This window comes from Penicillium daleae (genome assembly GCF_028827525.1).
Source record: "Penicillium daleae strain IBT 16125 chromosome Unknown utg000005l_segment0_segment0, whole genome shotgun sequence".
Lineage (NCBI taxonomy): Eukaryota > Fungi > Ascomycota > Eurotiomycetes > Eurotiales > Aspergillaceae > Penicillium > Penicillium daleae.
Genome location: NW_026623153.1, coordinates 922841 through 946110, shown reverse-complemented (window position 1 = coordinate 946110; position 23270 = coordinate 922841). Strand labels below are relative to the sequence as shown.

Here is a 23270-nt window from a genome sequence, read left to right as displayed (position 1 = left end):
GCCAGTCTTACACCCAAGACACATTGACTTGCGCTTGAAAAGTCTAGTACTGGAAAGTCTTTGTATCAATCTGGCACCCCACATTCTCAATACGATCAACAAAGTCCTGGCCCAGAGTTGCCGGCGTCACGATACCGCCACGAGAGACCTTCTTCACCTTCTCCTCCTCCTTGAGAATAACCATGGCCGCCTCAGCAAGCAACAAGCCAGTCAAAACGTACATACTACCATGATAAGTAAATTTGCCAAATACCCGCTTAGGCGCAGGACCCTCCTGATCAGCCGTCGCCACAGCATGGTACTCAAGACGATCATTCTTCGAAGCCTCGATGGTAGGACCCTGACCCGGCGCGAAAATGAACCGCCGAACTAGGGTGCGCACAGGCCGGATCATGAGTAGCGAGATACCCAGCAGGAAACCGACGTGCACGACAACGCCGATGAGGGAGTTGCGTACGTGCAAGAATTGGCGGAAGAAGAAGCGTTTGCCGTAGAGTTCGGGCATGAGGGTGCTGCTTCGGTGGACGATGGTGATATCTGCCATGCCGGAGGGGGAGGTAGTTACCGTGCCGAGATCCCGGATCCAGCGTGCGCCGAAGAGCTTGTGGATGATGGACTCGCTGGGGATGTCCTTTGGTGGGGTTGATGCTGCGAGAGCGAAGGGGGTCATTGATTTCGTTAGCTCGGAGGAGGGCAGCCAGTCGAAGACGCTGAGGATGGTGTTGAGAGTGCCGCCGCTGGCGCCGGAGGACCTGGCGTGGACTGATTAAAAGATGTGCCATGAACAGGGATTTGAGTAAAGAGAGCTTACTTCATCTCCTTGATACAGCAGTCGATCTCTCTGGTTTGAGATGCGAGTTCTTCGCGGACGTGCTTGACCAGAGCCCAGGCCAGCATATCTGCTGGAGCACTTTCGACGCCAACAGAGGGGATAATCTAGCTTCAATCAGCATGTAAATCTCGGTAAATTATAAGGGTTGAAAGCTCACAATTGCGCCGTTACTTTTGGCCTTTTCGTGGCACTTGTCGATAATCAGCTTGACCCACGGGGTCTCGCCAGTGCTACAAGAGTTAGTGATCTTGGATGCAAGTCTGAATAGGACATCGACTTACGCGTCCACATAGTGAGTACCGTGCGCAGCGCAAGCCTCAACCACGGGAGTCGAGTACAGGTGGTAGGGGCCAATGCAATTGATGATGAGCCGGGTCTTCTGCGCCAGCTCGTTCAACTCGGTCGAATTGAGCTGAACAGCAAGGACATCTATTACATGATCAAGGTTAGAGGTCATTCAAGTAACAAGCAGAATATCTGCCAGTCTTATGGGGGGCTCTGGTCTTGTGCCATACCAGGTTGAACACGATCCGAGTTAAGCTTCTTGAGTTCCTCGGCGATAGGCTCGACCTTCTGTGGCGAACGACCAGCGATGGCCCACTTCAGATCTGTGGGAAGGTTCTGGACAATGTGCTCTGAGCAGAAGCGGCCAGTATAGCCAGTGGGGCCCAGGAGGACCAGGTCGTACTGTCTGTTGGAAGCCATGTTGTGGGGACGGTAGCTTGGTGTTGTGCAAATGTAATTGTTTTGGTAGGGGTAAGCTCTCGAGTGGATCACAAGCGCCTCGGTCCGCTGATTGAAGGGGGGTCGATGAAGGAAAGTGTGAGATTTTAAGTAAGAATGTTTGGTGTAGAAACAAGGTCGGGGAGTTTAAGACCCGGTTCAGAGACCCTTGTTAGCTTACTCTGCAAAGATCAACAGCTGGTCCAACGGGCAATAATGAATGTCATCAAGATGTTGCAGAAGCCGCGGAAGCTCTCACGTGACCGGGTAGTTGAATCTGGCCGACGGGTGGTTTGTGCTTATTTGAGCTGCGTGCCCACTTCATTGGACGGAGAGAGGTTGCAGAAGAAAGGCCACGAGAGAAGTATAGGAATGGGGGAAATGTTTAAATGGTCGAGAGAGTTGTATCTAAGTGTAGGCTAATTTTGCAGGAATACAATAACACGGAATGCGGAAGATATTGTACAATACTAACTTCTTTGTCAAGATAAATGTCCTTCACAGATCTGACATGCAGCACCTGCCCAATAATTCCAAGGGCCCTGACGAGGATCTGCCGACAGCAGAAGGTGGTCTGTGCTCGACCTGCGTCAATGACATAAGCACGGGGGTTTCCTCCCTGCCAACATGCCTGGTCTCACCGCCTGCCCATTTCTATTTTCTTCCATTACATCCTCCCCAGTCAGGTGACCACACTACGCCAAGGCCCCCGAGCCCTAAGCGAGCCCACCCACAACCACTCTTCTAAAGCCTCTTTTCGATCACTTCGTTATCCATCTTCACGCTCAACAGCCGCCTTACAGCCAAGATGACCAAGCGCACCAAGAGTATGTTGCATCCCTCAAATTCATCGCTGCCCTTCGACCCTTTGCATTTTCGTCGCTAACTTCTTTTTTCAGAGGTCGGTATCACCGGCAAGTACGGTACCAGGTATGCTGAACACCCATGAACCCTCGCTCGCCTACACCCTTGAACCACCGTGATCACTTCGACCGTCCGAACGACTGTGAAATACCGAACGAGAATTGGCGACCCCCGAATCAAAAGCACGCGATATTGACCAAGAATTCTTTTTTTTTCAACAGATACGGTGCCTCTCTGCGTAAGCAGGTCAAGAAGGCCGAAGTTTCGCAGCACGCCCGTTACATCTGCACCTTCTGCGGCAAGAACACCGTGAAGCGCAAGGCTGTTGGTATCTGGGAGTGCAAGGGCTGCAACAAGACCGTCGCCGGTGGTGCCTACACCGTCTCGTAAGTCGCACCAGGACCTGAAGAAAAAATCGAGTTCGATTGGGAGACGGAGGCAGATGAGATTGGATTCAATCTGGAACAAAATGTCGTCTCGAGAACTGTGTGGACACAACCGCTAACCCGAGACTGCTATTTACAGGACCCCCGCCGCCGCTGCCACCCGCTCCACCATCCGTCGTCTCCGTGAGATCGTTGAGATCTAAGCGTGATGAATGTGGTTTCCTTTCTCTTTACGGCTACGTCTGAATACCAAAAATGAAAATTTCGGAATCTTGAAGATTTCTCATCCTCGCTTCCCCACGGATTGCTGCGTAGAACCTGAAATCACCCGCCTCAACCCTGGCCATCAGCCACCTGGATAGCCCTTGGCAGTGTGCTGCTCAGTGACCGCGAATCAGATTGCCCGACCGTCCTGATTTTGGCCTTTTGCATGGACCAGTTCAACTTTTACCCTGAAGAGTTGAATTTTGGCCAACATGCAATACAGCCCGACGCAGGATCCGGGCAGTCAACCGTAGAAGCCAGATCTCGGACACATTGGACCACTACCATCTACTAACCAGTGACTTTCTCGACCGAGCGTCCCATGTGCAACTACACACTATCGAATTCCCTACAAGGCTCCGGAATCTATGCCAAGGTCAGGCTGAGATCGTTCACCTGGTCCTCGGATAAGCCCGATCTCGGGCTCATGCCGGGTGGCTTGGGGTTATTTATGGCCCCAACCCCCCTGAATGTCACCTGTATGGCTCAAACGATACTGAACCCACGCGTGAGGTCCTCAGAAACGTGGCTGCTCTATACCCTAGGAAACCTTGTAGATTCGTCGTTGACCGCCAAAGGTCAACCAACTATCCGTGTAGACAGTGGGTTTCCCAGGACATGCCGCCTTGGCGCCTTGCAGCAAGGGCGCAGGCCACCCCAAGGTTTAAAGATCGACAGGATCTGACTATGTATTTAGTTAGGAAGAATTACTGAATCATCGTGCAGGTATTTACCCATTTCCCTGGCCTCACATTCGCATGCGCCCGCCTGGCGGGTGATTCGCCTCCGTCACGTTGGCGCCCTGTTTTGCGTTAGACTGGAAATCCTGGCCCACCTTCAAAAGGCCCCGGCGGCCGCTTCTCCACTTTACACTCTACACACTTCCTCTTCCCCCTCGCGCGTTCGTTTCGATGCTTCATGCCGTCTCTCAACCGATCGACCCCTGTCTTCGATACTGTCCATGTCCGACACCTGTATTGTCTGTTTAGGAGACCTTGGCGAAAGCGCCAGTGATCCCCTCGCTGTCGAGCCCGTGCCTAGACTCGATCTCCACGATGCGGCCGACCCGACGGCTAAGGCGCCTACGCTCGATGACGAAGAGGGTTCGGGTGAAATCGCCCAGTTACTACCTTGTGGACATATCCTGCACAATGTTTGTCTGAAGCCCTGGGTGGAACGGGCAAACAGTTGTCCGATATGTCGTCGCAGTTTCAATATGGTCGAGCTGAGTGACCGGCCGGGAGGTATGTCCCTTCGATCCCCTTGGTTACATAACGGGTGCTTGACGTATTGAGGAAGTTCGTTACTAATTAATCTGGTCTGCTCTATAGGTCCTGTCACTTCATCATATGCTGTCCAAGACCGAGTCCAGGTTGCTGAGATCGATCCTTCGATGGTCATCGACTACGTGGAGGATGACTTCGTTGACTACCAACCCTGCACGGTATGTGGCGAGGGTGACAACGAAGATGTTCTACTTCTCTGTGATGGATGCGATGCTCCTTCCCATGTGTACTGTGTGGGATTGGATGATGTACCCTCGGGGTCATGGTACTGCGAGCGCTGTGAGACTCAACGTGCTCTAGAACCTACGACAGAGGCACCAGCTCGGCCACCTCGTACAAATGAACGGCGGTCCCGTCGTACTCGCGGTCAACAACGCCAGGCACAGAGTAGGAATCAGATTAATTCCCTGCACTGGGCCCGCGTCTGGCAATCCGTATGGGACCATTTGAACCTCGACCTGGACTTCCCCTTCGATGATGACCGATCGGCGCAGCGCGTGATGCAGCAACGTCGCCGCGAAGAGGCTAATCAGCGCGAATTCCGGGCCTGGCAGCGTCGGTTTGAAGTCGCCGAGCGACAGGGTGGTGGTAGTCGCTTTCGCGATACTGCCTCTCTATTCGATATTGAGCCCGCTCGGCCTTCACGACCTCGTGTGCCCCGAAACCCAACGCCTGAACCCGAATCTCTCGAGGAGATGCGGGCTTGGAATGCATTTGAAAGGGCTCGCGAGATCGAGAATAACCCAAGTGCTGCTCGTAAACGCAAGGAACCGACTCTGTCACCCTCGCCGGAGCCCACGGAGCCACAGCGCAAGCTCAAGCGTCCGCGTACAAGGCGACCTCAAGAGCTCGCTGCAATGGCTCAACAGAGTGGAGAGTCATCTACAGCAGCAAGCGCTGGTGCCAGCGGTAGCTCAAACTCCAACGCCAACGTCAACTTGAGCACGAACCCTAACACTCGGCTCAACGGAGAGACCTCGGGCGAACCGAGCTTCTTGTCATCCCTCTTGAAGGAGGTGGAATATGCATCCACCACAGATCGCACAACACCGCTTATGCTGTCAGCTCCAACCTCTATTGCTCCCACCGATCATATGTCTCCAGGACCTTCTTCTCCATCTATTTCCCCCTCATCATCCAATCACTCCTCTCCTCGCCTATCCTCCACGACTCCGCCTCCATATTCTCGCAGTCGACCTATATCTCCCCTCCAACTCTCCTCTCCCGCCGAACCTTCTTCACCTCCATTTTCACCTGAATTGTCGTTCTCCAGGAGTCCTATCTCGCCAAGCACAAATAAAGAGAAGCAATCACCTCAGCGCGAGAATAATCGTGCGCGCTCCCGCATTCCGCGGCGAACAGTCGAATGCACACATCCCAGGTCTGCTGACGCGTCTCCCACTCGTGCCGGGCTTTCTCTGGCGGTCAAATCCGACATTCGGGGCATGGTCAGCATGGCTTTGAAGCCACACTACCGGTCAAAGACCATTTCCAGGGAACAGTATACTGAGACCAATCGCGCCATCTCACGCATGCTCTATGACCGTGTCGGAACAGTCGAGACGCTCAGTCCAGAAGCCCGGACGGACCTGGAAAACACAGCGAATTTTGAGGTCCAGAAAACCGTTGGCGCGATACACAAGAAGAATAAAGAACACCGACAGAAGTTGAAGCAGAAACAGCCCATGGCGTCTGCAGACTCGGATGGTGATATACAATGAACTTACACCTATGATCTGACTTCTCTCTACTTCCATGGAATTTGGTGGCATTTGTTGCAATGGTGGGTCTGCCTTAGCGAGGTGGTTGTCTTTACTAATTAGTTACCTGGCGTTTGATGGTAGTGGTTTGCATCTCATCGAGACGGAGTCTATATTGTCCTTGTTCTTTAGCGAGATATGACCTGGGGTCACTGGGAGCTTCTTTTTCTTCTCATACCCATGACATAATGACAGCGACTTTGATGTTTCAATCTCAGTTGAAAAAGTGCCAAAAATACTTTCACGTAGTAGCATTTAGCGAGTCTATTAAACACGAGGAAGAAGGAAAGAAGGCGAGAGAGCAAAAGAGATGTGAATCGTCAATGGGTGCCTGACATCTCAGGCATCAGTATATCTATGTGATCGTCAACTTGAACCTGTCTTCTATCTTTCAGAATTTGACTGGTCTCCAGGGTCATGGAATCCTCTTGAAATGTTCATAATCTTTTCAAGTATTTGCTTTCGCCTCAAATGCGGCGATGTAATGTTCTACATTCTCAGGGGCGCTGGGAAAGTGCTTGTGTAGCAGTTGCCCATCTCAGCTGGGCCTGAGTGGTCTCATCGAAAACTCGCCGGCTGCCTTGACTTTCGACCTTTTCCTGAACCTCTCATGATCAATCAATATTCAAGGGTCTGTGTGCGTTCATTCCTCATCATCGTTTGCCCATTAGGTTCCTTTGCAAGCCACACTGTCGCCCAACCGGAGCTTTTTCTTTGTTGATCAACCACCACACCACCCCCTGTCCAACGATCCGACAAACTGATCAGCAACTCTGGAAAAAGTTCTCACTTACCTCTACACCTTTGCAATCACTTTCCTTCAAGTCTGGGTTAACGTCTCGGGCTTGTTTAGCAGCATGGTGCGACATCATTCCACCTACTGTGACTGTGAACGGTGCCATCCGTCTGAGGAAATACTGCCATTTCTTGTGAATCCGAGGACCAAGCAACTGCCAAGCCCAGATACCTTGTATGCCCGACGGAAACAACAAGAATGCCGTGTGGCTGAAGAACTACGAAACTGGTCAGAGAAAGACTCTCGGACTACGTCCAATACCCCCCACAGAGTTACTCGATCAGGGCGCTGCGCGCCAATGACGGTCTCCTCTGAGGCCATGACAGTTGTTGAAAGCATTCTCCGTCGCTTCAAAGACCGCAGTGGTAACTTTTTCACGCACCTGGAGATCCAGATCATATTTTTCTGGCACACGTACCAAGCCATGGCCGGGGAAACCATGGATGCAGCCGTGCCGATGATGATCACTGGTGTATTGACACCTCATGCGACTGATATGGAGCTCCACGCTCGAGCCACAAAGGCTCTTCGCAATGAGAAAGATCGCGATAATCAAGCTCGAGCTTCTGAATACAACGAAATGACACGCCGGCTCACTGCCAACGGCGCTGAACTACGGCTATGGGATGCCTTGGCCCCTAGGACGATGTTCTATTTCAGGGCCGCGAATTTTGCTGTTGCACAGATACCACCTCTATCAGCATCGACACCTACCTCACCAGTTAGAGGAACTCTCAATAGAACACCAGCGCAAATCACTCAGAGCTTCGTCGTCCTTGGAGAAGCTTCTCCTACCCCGCCGAATGCGATGGAGGTTTCTCAAACGGACACGCGAGTAGAGCAGCTCGAGGAAGCGAATTGTCTCCTTACAGAGAGACTTTTTTATTTGGAAGATGAACGAGCTCAGTTTCAAGAGGAATGGGAAATAATGGGGCGCAAACTCAATGGGTCGGAGGCAGAGAATCGGCGCCTCAGGAATGTATTGGAAGCATCTTTGCAAATCTTTACGGAACCATGGGATGCACTCAAGGACGGTTATGGAAGTTGATACATGAATGTGAAACCTTGCTGGATCAAGCGTCTGTTCCAACTGGGGGAGGGAGCTCTGCACATTCTGAAAGCACACTATGAAGCTAAGAAACAATAGGAAAGCACTATATTGACGTATCAGAATCACAATCCGTTTGGAAGAGACACAGAGTTGCCCATCAATTTAGACTGGAAGCTGCAATATTCATAGTAACTGCCATCGAAGTGAAGATCTTAAACGTCTGAAGAAAAGCAACTCAACAGTACAATACCTCAATTGATTTGTTCGGTAGACTGTACAATTCCACTAAATCGCTAAGTTTGGAAACGCAAGAGCGTAATTATCACGGGTGGTAAGTTTGGAGACTAAGTTTTATGAACTTTAATTTGACTTCTTTTAGTAGCATATGGCATGGGTGAAGCGACGGCCTGAGCTTTTGCTGCCGAAGAGTATGAATTCCCGAGCCTCCACGTTGAAACTTTTGACTGATATCGAGATCTCATGAAGCCTAGGGCAGTTACAATTGCTGATCTTGACGTTGATGGGGGCAATTGCGAGCACCTCCAGAAATGTGACCATCTCTTACTAGATCGCAAAACCACGCAGACCTAGATCAAAATATTGGCCTGCATTCAAGAGCCCGAAATTCTGCATTGTGCTAGATAGAAGGCTGCCGTCTAATTTCCCCATACAGAGTAGAAACAGACTCGATCTATTCGCTTCTCGTAACTTGAGAAATCATTCTGCCTTGATCTCGAAAGGACCCGCCGTTGGGTTGCTCAGAGCCCAAGTAATCCCACCGCTCATCACCTCGTCCCACCTCTTGCTGGAGGTGAGCTTGTCACCATGGCGCCTAAATCCATGAGGCACTCCAGGGAAAACATTGATATCAGTCGGAACACTGTGAGAATATTCGTTAGCGAATTGAGAATGTCCATGCCGTATGTAAAGCCAGAACTTACCCGTTCTCACTAAGCAGCTTTCCGAAGAACAGGCCCTCATCGCGAAGGGGATCGTTACCGGCGATTCCAAAGGTTGTCGGAGGGAGATTCTTCACTTGCTCCGCAGTAGCATTCCCAGGATTCATCTGCAGATTGCGACCCGCATCGGGGAACTCCTTCACATGGAGCAAGGTCATGAAGAGGTCAATTCTGGAAACGGGCAAAATCGGCGCCTCGGCACATGTCACATAACTGGATACCTCCGGGCTACGCAGCATCTCTTTGCGAGGTGCATAGTAGGCCGCAATGACGAGGCATGGAATCATGAGGACCTGGCCCCTAATCTTGGGACAGGCCTTCACGCGCTCGTTGTCTCCGTATAATTGTGCGAGTGTCAAAGATGCGGTTAATTGGGCTCCTGCAGAGATTCCGCCTACCACGACCTGGTCGGCGAGTCCACCGATATCGTCAATGTGTTCGTGAACCCAAACGAAGGCATCTTCGACATCGTTCCAGGCTGTGGGATATTTATGCTCAGGAGTATGACGGTAGTTCACGTTGAAAACAACGACCGGGTTACCGCTATTCATCCGAGAGACAACAATTCGGGAGCAGATCGCATCTTCGGAGGAGAGGGTGCCAAAGAGATAACCTCCACCGTGGAGATGAATGTACACAGGAAGTTTCTGAGACTCTGGGATTCCAGATGGGCGATATGTCCGCGCTTCTAGGGTTGCACCGTCGCGAGACTCAATGGTATAGTCTTGGATCTTGACCTGGGAAGCTGCGCGAAGCAAGACATTAGCTTGTCCTGCGGAGCATTGGAGCGAATCGTTCATGTTGAGCTCTTGGGTAGAGCCCTACAACTCGATATGGACGTTTTGCTCGGCACCAACACACCTATTTTTGTCATGCCATGAGCGGCAAGCTCTTCGCGTCCCTTGTTGACTAGAGACCTCAATTCCAGGAGTGGCAAGTTTGGCATGGGGGCAGCGTGGGCTCCAGTGCGATCCAGTCTGCACTGGGGCCCGTATACTGAGAGAAGTCGGCCATAGCTAGGCTAATAGTATGATAGGGTTATTCTTGAGCCTGTATTCTGTGGAAGAGTCGATCTTGGTCGCAATAGTCAATATTGCTGAAAGTATCATGCAAGAGGAGGGTTGCACCCCCACGAACTGTCTTCGCCATTCCCTCCGATGCGCCTCGGCTCGGCTATCGTCAGCTGAAGTACCCCGCATATCCAGTCCAAATTGTAATACCAGCTCTCGGTCTTCGGAGCGCGGCGGCAGGGTCTTACAGTTGCGAGAGTAGATGCGAGAGCTGATTGTTTATAGGCCGGATATGGAAGTTGCATTATTTAGTTTTGACTCTCTGTCAACCCTCGGGCGAAATCTCACCCCCAACCATGGATTCCGGCGTGCCTTCAGAACCGCCCTCACGGTCGCTTAAGGGGAAAGTTGCGATTGTGACAGGTGCTGGCTGTCTAGGTGATGGCATTGGCAATGGTCGAGCTATTTCGATTCTCCTGGCAGACGATGGCTGCGACGTGTTGTGTGTTGATCTAAATCTGGAATGGGCCAACAAAACCGTGGAGATGATCACAGCTAAACCCAATCGTGGGCGCGCAATGTCTTTTTACGCGGATGTAACATCTGAATCGGACTGCGAGTCTGCGGTCCAGGCTGCGATACAACACTTTGGTCGACTTGATATTCTCATCAATAATGTGGGTGTTGGAGGTGCTCCGGGGACGGCTGTCCACGTGGACATGGCACAATGGGCCAAAAGCATGGAGATTAATGTGGCCAGCATGGTCCAGATGAGCAAATATGCGATTCCTAAAATGGTCCAGAATGAGGGCGAGATCAAGGGCAGTATCGTCAACATGGGTAGCGTTGCTGGCTTGAAGGGTGGTACACCACATCTGCTATATCCTACATCGAAGGGCGCGACTGTCAATCTGACCCGTGCAATGGCGGCCCATCATGCCCCGGATGGAATTCGCGTGAACTGTGTCTGTCCAGGTGTAAGTTGCAATATTGGACCCTTATCTTAAGCTCAAATCTGATCCCTCTTGGTAGATGCTTTATACCCCCATGATGTATGGCAAAGGGATGAGTGAAGAAGCCAGAGAGGCTCGCCGAAAGCGTAGTCTTTTGGGCACGGAGGGTAATGGATGGGATTGTGCCGGTGCTGTCGTGTTTCTTGCTGGTCCTCATGCTCGGTGGATGACAGGAGTCATTCTGCCTGTAGACGCAGGGACAACAGCAGCAGTAGGAATTGGAATGACAAAGAGTGCAAGTGTTAACGGTTAGAGAGTGGTGCATACATGATATTCAAATGCAAAGTCTTCGAAACAGGCACTCGATGGAGGCATTCCTCCCCTGTGAGGCTACGTCAATGAAATTCCTACATTGCTCAACTACCATGTCAGAAACTAGAGTGATGTGATCCTTGATCTTGCTATTGTCTAGGCCTTTCAAAACTATGGAAAAGCCCTGCTACCAATCTCTACTTGAGGCTGAATGGTCTTCTTCGCGATTGGATCAAGAACCTCAGCAAGATCGTGGTACTGTCCACTGAAAACAATACTGAGTCGTTTCTGCGGAGAATTTTGCCACCAGGGCGAACTGATGGGCTGTTATGATAAGCCTCTGTAAGAGCATCAGTCGCAACAGTGGCTACCGCAGGGAAGATTCCTAGACATAGGATGAACGACTGAATAAATAATGGGAATGTAGTCAACTTAACTTCCGGCAAAAGTACAGCACCCGTTCTGTCCAATGTCATACGACAAGGGGATCTTTCTTCTGCCTCAAAATCCCTGTCACACGAGGCACAGCCATTGACTCTTGTCATACAGAACTAGACCGTCTCGAAGAGATCTATCTACAAGGCTCTCTGCTTCTCCATTAACACCTCCAGACAGCAATTCTAGTGGCCAGACCAATCAGCGGCAAGAAACCAAGCGCCGCCAAATGCTTCTAAAGACCTGGACAACATCGTTAATGATGATACCGAGCTATCGAATTTGCCTGCAACATAACGCCGGTCCAGATATTAACAACGCCAGTACATAATGAGCAAGTGGAAAACGACTTCAGCAAATGGAAGTCGGTGAACAATCCATCGCCTACGCAGGTCAACCTCAAGTCAACCGAATAACAACCAGCCAGTTGTTGTACGGGACAATTTCCAATGATTCACTCACCGACCAACGACTGACGGAATCGATTGGGTTGCTTATTTCACATTTGCGACGCCACAAACCAGTGTGATTGCCACTCGACTGTTGGTACCACATAATGAGGAGCTGTTGTTGGATTAAGATATTTTGTAGCTATGTTGCAGTTCCAGGACTTGTTTAAACCTTATGATATCCTGTCAGATTCTAATCTATTTGTATGCTGATGCCAATGAAGAGCGCAAAATTCTTCAAAGTATGAGGTTATCGAGCATTATTCAATCGATCAGTCGATGCTCGCATGAGGACGTAAAGGAGGCAAACAGGAAGAAAAAAGCAATGAAGAGTCATGCTCTTCTCATATTTGGTCGATTACAGCTAAAATGAAGTTACACACCGTCAAAATCGGCGAATCTACAGAGTCTTTTACCGAGGTGCGTTGGCGCGTTGATAAGATCAGCGACGAGCTTACTACATTGAGATTCAATGGTCGTGCTAAGACCGGTTTTTTTGGACGTGTCTAATGTTAATAATCTCAATCGACTTTTCAAAGGCTTATCCACTTGAACCAACGGGTGGTCTAATTGGCTAAGTGGGGGCTAGCTGTGAATGAATTTGGTCTTTATTGGCTAATCTCGGGCGATACCCGTGTGCCTGACGCGATTGTATGTAGTTTGTGGCAGAAGGGCCATACGGCCGTGGCTTTGCAACACTCGAATCTTTGTACCTAATAATGAACTGAAACAATCGACAAGCTTTTATCAACCTTTCTTGTATGGGGTATGCCTTCAACAACGCATGGCTAATGACGACAACTCGGTTCTAGCCTTTGCAAATCCTTGTCATTTTCCTTCTTCTTGCGTCAGTGTTTCAAGAAGGACCCGCGGGTGTGAAAATAATAATTGAGATTGGGCGGAAAGAGTAACCTGGTGGAGCTGAATGACCGTGGTCGCAAGTTGAACCACGATACTGAGGGGCGGAGCGATAGGGGCTGGGATCTGGAAGGATCTCATTTGTGGATCGAATCCAAACCTCGATTGCAAAAGACTATCATCCAATCTTCTCGCAAAGGCCAGCGCCAATCTCATGTAGCTTTGAGACTATCCACCCATAGTGCAGTGGGCACTAAGCTTTCTCATAATGTGGTCCGGGTACCTGGCTCGATGGATCAGGGGCAATTAATTTTTGTTGTGCAATTTTTGAATCTGATGGTCCCCGAGACATGTTATTTTAATATATGGTTGATGTCGATTGCGCGCGATTGAATCCATCGCATCTCATTGCTGCATACAATGCGATCGAGTCGGACCATTGCGCGGGTCATAGGCACCAGTCTCGCGCTGGCTGTGCCCCTCGTGCATGCATTGTCGCCGCGTACATCGATCTCCGATTCTTATGATTTTGTAATTGTTGGTGGAGGTCAGGCTGGTCTCGTACTAGGTAGTCGACTGTCGGAGGACTCCAACTACACCGTCCTTGTTCTCGAGTCGGGCGGCAATGGAGATGAATATCGAGAACGTATAGGTGCGCGCAATCACCATTTGTTTCTAGGTATACCTAGCATTCTAACATCCATAAAGATACTCCAGCGTACTCCTACTTTGACTCTCTGTGGACGACGCCTTTGAATTGGGGTTACTATACAGTTCCTCAGCCTAATGCCTACGATCGCGAAATCTACTGGCCTCGTGGCAAGGTTCTTGGAGGTTTGTCATCGCGTCTTTTCCAGTATTATTTGCGTTAATGACACAGATAAATTCAGGGAGTTCCGCCATCAATGGACTGTATTTGACTCGCCCGGGAGAGATTGAGATCAATGCCTGGAAAGACATGTTGGGAGACATGGATGGGGCCGAGAATTGGGGATGGGATTCGTTCTACGCTGCGATGAAGAAAAGCGAAAATTTCACAGCCCCATCCGATAGTATCGCACAAGAGGCAAACATCACATGGAATACGGCAGACCATGGCACGAACGGACCAATCCACGCATCATATCCTGGCTTGTATGCTCAGTACTCTTCTTCGCTTAATAGGGATGGGAAGCTAATCTTGGTATAGCACGTTTTCTCAAGTCGGGCAGTGGGAAGAATCACTAGTGAATTTGGGCATTGCCGCTTCCAGCGACATGTATGGTGGTCAGCCATGGGGCGCCGAGGTGTCCACTTCATGCATCAATCCTACGAACTGGACTCGGTCCTATAGCCGCACCGGATATCTCGACCCGCTTCCAGACAAGGGCAACTACGATGTGCTTGCTAATGCTCATGTCACTCGCATTCTTTTCGACAATTCGACCTCCTCCGGCAGTCTCACCGCGAACGCCGTTGAGTACACGACCAATAATGGGACGACCAAACTCACGGTCAAGGTTAACAAAGAAGTTATCCTCGCGGCTGGTACGATCGGTAGTCCAGCTGTCCTGCTTCATAGCGGCGTCGGCCCAAAGGACGTTTTGTCTAACGCTGGCGTGGATCTTGTTTCCGAACTTCCTGGTGTCGGCCAGCACCTCCAAGATCATCTCGTGGGTAACCCTTCAGCATCTGCCGTCTGCATGACGAATGCAGATTTCATGAATCCTGAACTGACATCAACAGAGCGCAACTGTGACATGGACTACGAATGTGGAAACTGCAGGCTCGATATTCTACGATAATGGTAGCGAAAGGGTACGTTTCTTGAGATTGGCTGAAACATTCACACCGTCCTGACGATCATAGAACAACCCACTATTCCTTACTTACATCGACGATGCCGTTGCATATGTGAACGCTACCGGGATCTATGGTAGCCAAGTCGAGCAATTCAAGTCGACTATTCTCAGTTCAATCAGTCAGTACAAACCGAATACGACTTACGACAACGGAGTTGTTGATGGATACACGGCAATTTGCAACATGACCGCATCTACGATATTCGATAGCCCGATCGGCCAGATTGAAATTCTCTTCATGAACAGCGATGGACATGGCGATATAGGCATTACTGCCGCTCTGCAGCATCCTTATAGTCACGGCCGCATCTACATCAACTCCTCCAATCCAATGGACTATCCGGTCATTGACCCGAATTATATGTATAACCCGGCTGGTACGTGATGAGTCTGATGTCCTACGATGAGGCTATGTTCCCCGTTCTGACTCCCTTCATAGATTATGAGATTCTGCGTGAAGGGCTGAAACTTGCCCGCAAACTAGGCGAGACTGCCCCAGTAAGTAGTACGCTGACAAACGAAACATCGCCCGGCTCATCTGTTCAAACCGATGATCAATGGCTGGATTGGATAATGAAGTCCGCTGGTACGGAATTTCACCCGTCGTCATCTTGCGCGATGCTTCCCCGTGAACAGGGTGGCGTTGTTGACGCGAATCTTCGCGTATACGGCCTTGCGAATGTTCGAGTCGCAGACGCCAGTGTTCCCCCTATTGCATTGTCCACACATTTGATGGCTTCGACGTACGGTGTTGCCGAGCAAGCGAGTATTATCATTCGGAAGTATTATGATGGAGCGCAGGCTACGACGGCACCTTCCTTCAGCGCTTCGTCTTCCAATACAACTGCCACTGGTATCTCGAGCAAGCACTCTAACGGTAGCGCTCATAGAAGCGGATACGCTGTTTTAGTCCTTGCATGGATGCCGTTGATGATCACTCTTGTGTTCGGCGGTTGGAGCTAATTTCTTTGGGCTTGGAAGGAATCTTGGCCGCATCATGAAAGCGATTGAACTTAGATACGGACGGAAACGAATTTTGTTATTGATGACATGGCGCAGTGATAGACTTGACAGATACCATAAATGAATTCAATTTGCGGAATAACGAAGGCGTTAGTAGCCCCCTCGATTAATCGTTTGCGGCTAGTATTACGGTTTTCTTCCATCGACTCGTCTGCGTGTGGGAGGAGAACAGGAAGCGAGATCAGTCGGTCACGGCTAAGAGGTATGAGAATGCATACCAGGATGATTTGATGGACAAGACAGTAAATCACTTACTTCATCAAGTGATAGTTACAGTCAAGACCCTGAGCTAACTTTTTCATCTCCGATGAAAAAATTCCCAGTCCAGGTACATATTGTATATAGTAGCATCCCCAGGGAATATTCAATAGCAACGTGAACCTTATTCTCAAGGACTATGAGACGTGAAATAGTACGTGACACAGCGACTACTTATACGTCAATCTCAGCCGGCTGAGGAACTATCATGTAGCCCACCATAAACCGCGCTTTACTATCCTAGCCGTACAGCGCCAGCTTTATTTAGGGCGGGTGTTTCCGTGCAGCCAATTATTACAGGTTCCACCGCAGCTTAGCAGGAACGACCGTTGCGGGTTGACTACTTTGGCCTCGTAGGACTCAATGCGAGATTCAGAAATTTAAAAGCCTTGGAATTGATAACTTGCCAGAGATATCTGAAGTTATGCTGCGTTATCCGTCTCATTAATCCCAAATCATTACTCATTAACTTCGAACACGCGATATCCGTGAAGGGTTGAATCGCCCCTCAGTGTTTGTCGGTAAACCGAATTCACCGACATGTCCTTCCTCCAACTTTTTCGTGATGCACTCCCTGCCCAGCTTCAGAGGCGTCGTCACTCCTCCACGCCGTCGGCATTCGTAGCATTGTGGCCGTTATCCTGCTGGCTTTCGTTCGTAGTATGGTATTCCGCCCCTGGTCCCACCCCGAGGTACTTGATAGCCCACTCGTTGGGCACCTTCAACGAATTCGTGATGCCTCCATAACAGGGTTCCTCCTCCAGAAATAAGAAGTGACCAAGGATGTATTTTCGGGACCATTTCATACGGAACATGACATCCGGACACACGCTGAGAAATTGCTGCATGTAACTCCGGGCCTCGCCTTCCATCAGGAGGCTGACAGCCTGCTTGAGAGCCTTTGAGGCTGAGAAGTTCTCATTCAAAGAGTCCGGCGGGATGATATTCAAAAGACCGCGCGAATTCCAGTCGGGTGTAAACTCGAGCAAGACGGCGATCAGAATCAGTGAGAGCCACGATCCCGGGGCCTCGTGCATGGATGATTTGGCAACACGGTCCCACTCGCTCTGGACGATGTTGATCTCCCCGGGACTGAAGATTGAGGTTCGAGATTTGAAGCGAGTCTTGATCCCATGCAGAACGCCGTGGGTTTCGTGGTCCGAGCTGTTCATTCTGATCTTGTCGATGACACGAGATTCCAGGGAGAGTCGCTGTACAACGAGGTCCTCAGGATAGCCATCTTCGTCGTTGACTCCAAGCAGGAGTAAGGTGGCAGCAGATGGAAGGCATAGCTCACAGTCGCAATCGGTGTAGTGAAAACCCATCACAGGCTCTGATAACCAAAAAACGTCAGCAGGATGCTCACACCATCTGAGAGCTGGCAGCCCCAGCATGTGAAGAGAGGTCATGCAGAACTCACCAGTCAGGCGTGCCTGGCCTGAGATGAAATGAGATGTGAGATTAAATGAAACTTTGGAGATATGTGCGATGTTGAAGTCTCAGATCTTGCAGTTTCGAGGATGAGTGGTGAAGGTAGATAGAGGAGAAGGACATGTTGAAGGAGAAGAGGAGGAAAAGAGACCAGGGAGAAGGGCGCAGCGGAGGATGCACAGACAGGAAAGTCGGATTGATGGCCAGTATTTATGACATTCGCAAACTCGTAAGATTAGCAAACTTGAAGGTGAAGGAAGGAGGAAGAAGGAACGAGAGATTCGATTCTCGCAGTGCCTAATAGCTCAAATAGGCAAACAACAGCCGCGCTGATATCTTCACCTTCCTAAACCTACTACCCAACATTAACAGCACAGCCAGAAGACTTCCATGCGCTGCGCTTCATGGAGCATCTGGATCAGGATGGTTCCCCCATTTTCTAGACGTGACACCGCTAATCGATCCCTCGTTCCCTGTAGGCTCCAATGCAAGGACATCAATCTTGTTTCCAGTCTTTTTGAGATAAACCCCAGGCAGATACAGGGTTTGCTGCGGTCCAATAATCCAGTATCGGCCCAAGTTCACCCCATTCACCCAGACAGCGCCCTTGGTCCATCCTGGAAGCTCGAGGAATGTGTCACCCACTGTATCCACGTCGAAGGTGCCAGTGTAGAAGATTGGACCAGAACCGGCTGAAGGATGCGGTGGCTTCGCCTTGGAAGATGTTGGACTAGGTGGCATGCTCATTGGGAGAGGGTATATGTCCCAATTTGCGAGGACGGCTTCACCAACGGTGACGTTTCCAACGATTCCCTTACGCTGATCGACGATTCTGGGACCGTAGTTGACTCGTCCCATGTTCTCGATTAATAAGTCCAAGACATCTTGTTTCTTCAGGTTCAGAGTGACCCTGCTCGGTGCGGCGTAGGAGTTATCAATGACTCCCACTCGATGGCCATTTACATAGACAAGGACTCGATCTCTCGGAGTATCTCCAGGCTGGAGAGTACCAGCCGTAGCGGAACCAATGACATGTCGATACAATGTAAATCCAGTTGACTGACCAACGGCCTCCATATTGACGGGATATTGCTTCCGAACGGGCTTTGGCAGAGAATCAGACAGACTCACAGATGGTGTCAACTTGATAGGCTGAATTTCAACCAACGGCTTGTCCGCCGGTACTGGTGGGATGTTGTCAATACCAACGTAGGAGCCAATAGTCTGGCGAATAGCATCATATATGTCGTTTGGCCTGCCACTCTCATCCAGAGGTGCACCATAGTCATAGCTCGTGATGACAGGCTCCAAAGCGTCACCCCAGTCAGCTCCATTCTGGAATCCCCAATTCGTTCCTCCATGGAACATGTACAGACTGAATGAACCGTTCTGCTTCAGGATCCAGTCAAGGTCAGACTGGATATTCTGTATGCTTGAAGCATCACCTGAATCCGTTGTAAAGCTGTTGTTGCTAGCCCACTGGTCTAGCCAGGTCACGTAGTACTCTCCATCAAGCTGTGGACCGAGACTGGTTGGATCGGTGACATACTGATTGCGAGCGGCGAATCCTGCTTTGGGGTCCCCGTCTGTTTCGGCCAAGGCCCCGTGAATCTGGCCACCATCCAGCATCGACTTTAAACCACCGTCATTGGTGTACAGTGGTAGACCGAATGCGCTTTTTAACATGTCTCGCAGCGCGCCTATATACTGATGGTCATCGCCGTAGGAGCCGTATTCGTTTTCAACCTGGACCATCAAGATAGGCCCGCCCTTGTTGATTGAGAGAGACTCCAGATCTTTTGCCAGATTGTCAATGTAAGATTGAGTCGCGTCGAGGAAGGGTTTATTATTCGCGCGAACAACCATCCCAGGAACCTCACTCAGCCAAGCTGGGAATCCTCCCCATTCATGCTCGCCACAGATATACGGGCCAGGACGAAGAACAACGTTCAACCCCTGTCCCTGCGCTGTCTTGAAGTAACGGGCAATATCGTTGTTGCCGCTCGAGTCCCATGTACCCCTTGAAGGCTCGAGTTGGTCCCAATAAACGTAGGAGAAGATGGTATTCAGACCCATTGCCCGTGCTTTGGAGAGACGGTCTGCCCAGAGTTCATTGGGAATGCGTTGCGGGTCCATTTGACCCCCGATAATTTGGAGAGGTTTGCCATGAAGGAGGAAAGTATCGTTATTCCAGCCAAACGGGGCAATGGCTTGTGCCGTAGAAAGAAGCCCGTAGGCAACTAAAAGGGATTTGAGGATCATCGTTACTTTTGGGCTGAGTTGGTCAAGACCGCAAAATATTCCACGCTATATATCGAGAATCTGGAATTTTACATAGCTATGACCTTCCGCAAAGTAGTGCCCTACTGTAGTATGTGTATGATGATCTTGTATATTCTTTACAACTTTCTCCACTATGGTTCGCTCGGTCTTGCATGTCTGATTATTCAGGTCTTTCAACCCCGCACCGGGGGGGTCGATGAACAATAAGCCCTTGCTAATGTTACAGTGACATTGAAGAAGGAAAATGGATCGGAAAATTACTTTGATATCAATAGGCAATTTACCCGCCGATCCACCAGTCACTGTAGCATCTGATATGCCTGAGGTCCTAACTTCAATTGTACATGGATCGTCATCGTTGACTCCCGGTCCTACTGTTGTAGTATAGCACGGACAGTAAGAGATCTCCGGGTACAGCCATGCATCTGCGATGCATTTTGGCAGCTGAGTACTAACTCGGCAATAGATTTGTGCTAAGACCTGACGTTGTTGGCGGGGTTGGGGTTATCCTTATTCTCTCGGTATGTCTCCGGCCGAGATGTGCGTACAAGGGAGGAGCCGCGAAGCGAAGCACGAGGGCAATTGGCGAGCAAATTACAAATTACAAAAAAGCCCTTAGATAGTGAGGAGAACAACCGTTCCTCTTCGGAGACAATCAGTCTCCAGCGCAATGCAATTGTCTATTCCGATGCGAGAGCGCCCATCATGCACGCAAACCCAAGAATCGTAGATTGGATACATGCCAGATCCGGATGCCGTAGCCATTCCCGAAACCAATTCAAGGACGCCACAAACACAGCAGAAGCGAAAGGAGAAAGTAAAAGCAAGAGAAATACAAAGGGAATCACCGCCATGCATAGGTCCAAATCTTCAAAAGGAAAAATCCTCATGCTAGCCCCATTACTTCTTGTCGCCGTTCGGGGTATTCTCGTCTTCCAGGTCGACCATCTCCCGCAATATGTCCTTCAAGCCACGCACGCCCTCGTCCACAATGTTTTCAGGGATGCGCACGTCCACCTCTTCGATATATTTCACCGGATCATATGGGGTATTTGAGTTGCTGCTACGGGCGGCATCATTGCCCTTTTTGGTCCCGTTGGACTTGGCCTCTTTTGTCCCATTTGACGTCGCGTCACCGTTTTGTCCTGTATTCCTGGATCCCAGCGCTGGATGTGTCCTGCCCTCGGCGGAGGCGACGACGGCTTCCATCACATCGTCAAAGGTCTCACAGCGGCCCGCGCGAAGAAGCTCAGTGGCGAGGCTCGTGATTTTCTCGGTCCACCCCGCGCGATGAAGTGAGCTGAGCAGACTTCCTTGTAGGTCTTCCAGCGCGGATGTGGCAGATAGCTTTGTGAGAAGGTCGGATTCGAGGGCGTCGGGGGTTGCGGAGGCGCCGCCGGCGGGGGTTGAAGATGGCATGGTGTGGAGACAGAGGGAGAGAGTCGGTGGGGTAGAAGGCTACTGGGAAGCCTGCGGAGGAGGATAGGTCTGTCGCGGTATTGAGATGTAAATGATTATGCGGTATCTCCGTGGAAGAAGTATGTCCCCTAAGAATCGCGGGCTTTGTTCGTTCCGGGGATATCGAGGCCCCAAGTTGCGGTTCGTCGTATGCGCCGATAGATGTCAGGGAGGAAATTCCGATGCAATTGAGCCGACGGAGGAAGAAATGGGGTCCGGCCCCTGGTATGAAGACTCTTTTTGGATCAAAGGAAACAGATTATGATTAGCAGGCGGGTTCGGAGAGAGGACGGTAGTTGTAGCGCGCGAAAAAGTGGATATTGGAGAGATGACGATGGTTCCGCGGTCCGGCCTGTCAATGTGGCGACCCGAATTAGCGCTGGAGCGAACAGGCCCATGCGAGACTTGGAATTAGGGCCAACGAAGAAAACAACAGTGGACTGAGGATTGCGCGATATGCTGGCAGCGCATACTCACCTGATTGGCGTCGAAAGCAAGCGCTGAGTTGAGCCGCGTTGACCCAGGCGCAACCCGGACTACCCTGTTGCGGAGGAGGGCTCGAGAGGAAAGGAGAGAACGGGGTCGGCCAGGAGAACAGACACTGGGTTTAAAGATATGGACCCATTGCATACGCAGAGAAGAGGCAGCATATACACAGGAATTCAAGCTCGTCTGTCAATTGGTGATATGCAAAGAAGGAAGATTCAATTGCTCTTCCGATCGGAGGATCTTAACGAGGCCAATCGGCGTGGACCACAGGCAATGCGGGCGGTGAAACTCCAGTTTTGGAGGGCGCTTGTCAGTAGAAAGTCACACACTCGGTACAGTACAGTAGTCCATACTTGATCCAGGTTGGTGATTCCATTTGGTGGCTCGTCGAGTCGTATATTTTCTCATCCGATCATGAGGTAGTCTGGTTAGGCCTTGTTGCGCACTTGCCTCATTTCATCTACTCTTGTTTACTGCTGGGTCTGCTCTAAGATGGTTGATGACATCCAGCACGAAGATGAAGACTCGGAAAATTGTCCATACAATATGACTATCTAGCGCTATGACGCACATCGAGTGCCATTGGGCGTCCCTCGATCCTCATCCGATGGACATGACTCTGTTCGACAGGACACAGAGCATTACTAACGACTCGACCACGAAAACTAGATCACTATCTAGCATCAGCTGTGACCCAAATCGAGCTATGTAGCTAGAAATCAAACTCTTCACCATTGACCTATCCAACTTTTCGGTCCAGTTCTAGACCAAAGATGGCCTGGAACCGTCTGAAGACTCGGGGCGTCTGCTAGTTGCGGGTGGGGACACTCCAAAGTGGCCAGCACGTTCTACACTCTATTTTGGCTGATCCGCCGTAGGATCTAAGACACCAGGAACGCTTTTGAGGACAAAGTGAGCAGCAAGATATAAATCTAGCAATGGCCTGACTCTGCTGGACCTACCTTACACTTTTATCCCACTCAATCGTGCAAGCAACCCCATGATGACAAGTGTATCCAGCCCGATCACACGGAAAAGAGGTTCAAGCAAGTCCGAGTCCAGACCCAGTCACGTGCACACCATTGATTCGTCCCATTGTCGATGCCATCTTCAGTCGTCAACCCAAAAGCCCTCAGTTGGCTGTTCCTCTCTTCTCCGTCGCCTGCTGTGCCCGCTGCTGTGTCTGGACTGAAGCTTCACTAAATCCGCCTTGCCCTCGTCCCTCTCCTCTCGTGCCCGACCAGGTCACTGCCCGTCCCTGAACCAGATTCCCCGCTCTCCTTCCCGCGTCAACCTTCGGCTTCACCCACATCGGCGCCTATCGTCTTAAGGGGCACTAGGCGACCGACCAAGATCATACCGAACGACCGACGCAAAAGAGGATAATTGAGACTTTCCGCATCAAGCTCATTCCTGGTTCCTGCCCACTTGGTAGCCCCAGAAGATATTCTTTCGGTCGTGGTTCCAGCCGTGCGCTCCTATGAGCCTAACCACCCATCCCATTGCGCCGTCCATTTTCCTCCCGTGAGACTCGCCAAACCCAACCCGT

General features: G+C 50.6%; 10 protein-coding genes across 10 annotated transcripts; 5 read left to right on the top strand and 5 right to left on the bottom strand.

Annotated features, from left to right (window-relative positions):
* Nucleotides 1-43: 43 nt before the first annotated feature.
* Nucleotides 44-1537, bottom strand: N7458_004635 (saccharopine dehydrogenase family protein; the record flags this gene model as incomplete). The annotated part of the gene is made up of 5 exons (XM_056908017.1): nt 44-752; nt 812-936; nt 990-1062; nt 1114-1261; nt 1348-1537. 5 exons carry the CDS (start codon nt 1535-1537, stop codon nt 44-46), a joined length of 1245 nt encoding a protein of 414 aa, XP_056766635.1.
* An 826-nt stretch (nt 1538-2363) lies between these two features.
* N7458_004634 (60S ribosomal protein eL43) lies at nt 2364-3008 on the top strand (the record flags this gene model as incomplete). The annotated part of the gene is made up of 4 exons (XM_056908016.1): nt 2364-2382; nt 2455-2485; nt 2641-2805; nt 2945-3008. 4 exons carry the CDS (start codon nt 2364-2366, stop codon nt 3006-3008), a joined length of 279 nt encoding a protein of 92 aa, XP_056766634.1.
* A 1022-nt stretch (nt 3009-4030) lies between these two features.
* Nucleotides 4031-6076, top strand: N7458_004633 (putative PHD and RING finger domain protein; the record flags this gene model as incomplete). The annotated part of the gene is made up of 2 exons (XM_056908015.1): nt 4031-4313; nt 4401-6076. The coding sequence occupies 2 exons, from the start codon at nt 4031-4033 to the stop codon at nt 6074-6076; spliced, it is 1959 nt and encodes a 652-aa protein (XP_056766633.1).
* Nucleotides 6077-7209: 1133 nt separating this feature from the next.
* Nucleotides 7210-7959, top strand: N7458_004632 (uncharacterized protein; the record flags this gene model as incomplete). Its single annotated transcript, XM_056908014.1, has 1 exon — nt 7210-7959. One exon carries the CDS (start codon nt 7210-7212, stop codon nt 7957-7959), a length of 750 nt encoding a protein of 249 aa, XP_056766632.1.
* A 720-nt stretch (nt 7960-8679) lies between these two features.
* Nucleotides 8680-9942, bottom strand: N7458_004631 (alpha/beta hydrolase; the record flags this gene model as incomplete). The annotated part of the gene is made up of 3 exons (XM_056908013.1): nt 8680-8842; nt 8904-9727; nt 9775-9942. Coding segments are annotated over 3 exons (1155 nt in total), but the record flags the coding sequence as incomplete, so codon positions are not given.
* Nucleotides 9943-10287: 345 nt separating this feature from the next.
* On the top strand, nt 10288-11191 carry N7458_004630 (SDR family NAD(P)-dependent oxidoreductase; the record flags this gene model as incomplete). Its single annotated transcript, XM_056908012.1, has 2 exons — nt 10288-10908; nt 10964-11191. Coding segments are annotated over 2 exons (849 nt in total), but the record flags the coding sequence as incomplete, so codon positions are not given.
* A 2167-nt stretch (nt 11192-13358) lies between these two features.
* On the top strand, nt 13359-15742 carry N7458_004629 (GMC family oxidoreductase; the record flags this gene model as incomplete). The annotated part of the gene is made up of 7 exons (XM_056908011.1): nt 13359-13590; nt 13647-13772; nt 13829-14072; nt 14128-14590; nt 14664-14735; nt 14787-15156; nt 15219-15742. 7 exons carry the CDS (start codon nt 13359-13361, stop codon nt 15740-15742), a joined length of 2031 nt encoding a protein of 676 aa, XP_056766629.1.
* Nucleotides 15743-16656: 914 nt separating this feature from the next.
* On the bottom strand, nt 16657-17469 carry N7458_004628 (uncharacterized protein; the record flags this gene model as incomplete). The annotated part of the gene is made up of 1 exon (XM_056908010.1): nt 16657-17469. The coding sequence occupies one exon, from the start codon at nt 17467-17469 to the stop codon at nt 16657-16659; it is 813 nt and encodes a 270-aa protein (XP_056766628.1).
* A 424-nt stretch (nt 17470-17893) lies between these two features.
* On the bottom strand, nt 17894-19753 carry N7458_004627 (uncharacterized protein; the record flags this gene model as incomplete). The annotated part of the gene is made up of 1 exon (XM_056908009.1): nt 17894-19753. The coding sequence occupies one exon, from the start codon at nt 19751-19753 to the stop codon at nt 17894-17896; it is 1860 nt and encodes a 619-aa protein (XP_056766627.1).
* A 921-nt stretch (nt 19754-20674) lies between these two features.
* Nucleotides 20675-21193, bottom strand: N7458_004626 (uncharacterized protein; the record flags this gene model as incomplete). Its single annotated transcript, XM_056908008.1, has 1 exon — nt 20675-21193. The coding sequence occupies one exon, from the start codon at nt 21191-21193 to the stop codon at nt 20675-20677; it is 519 nt and encodes a 172-aa protein (XP_056766626.1).
* Nucleotides 21194-23270: the final 2077 nt, after the last annotated feature.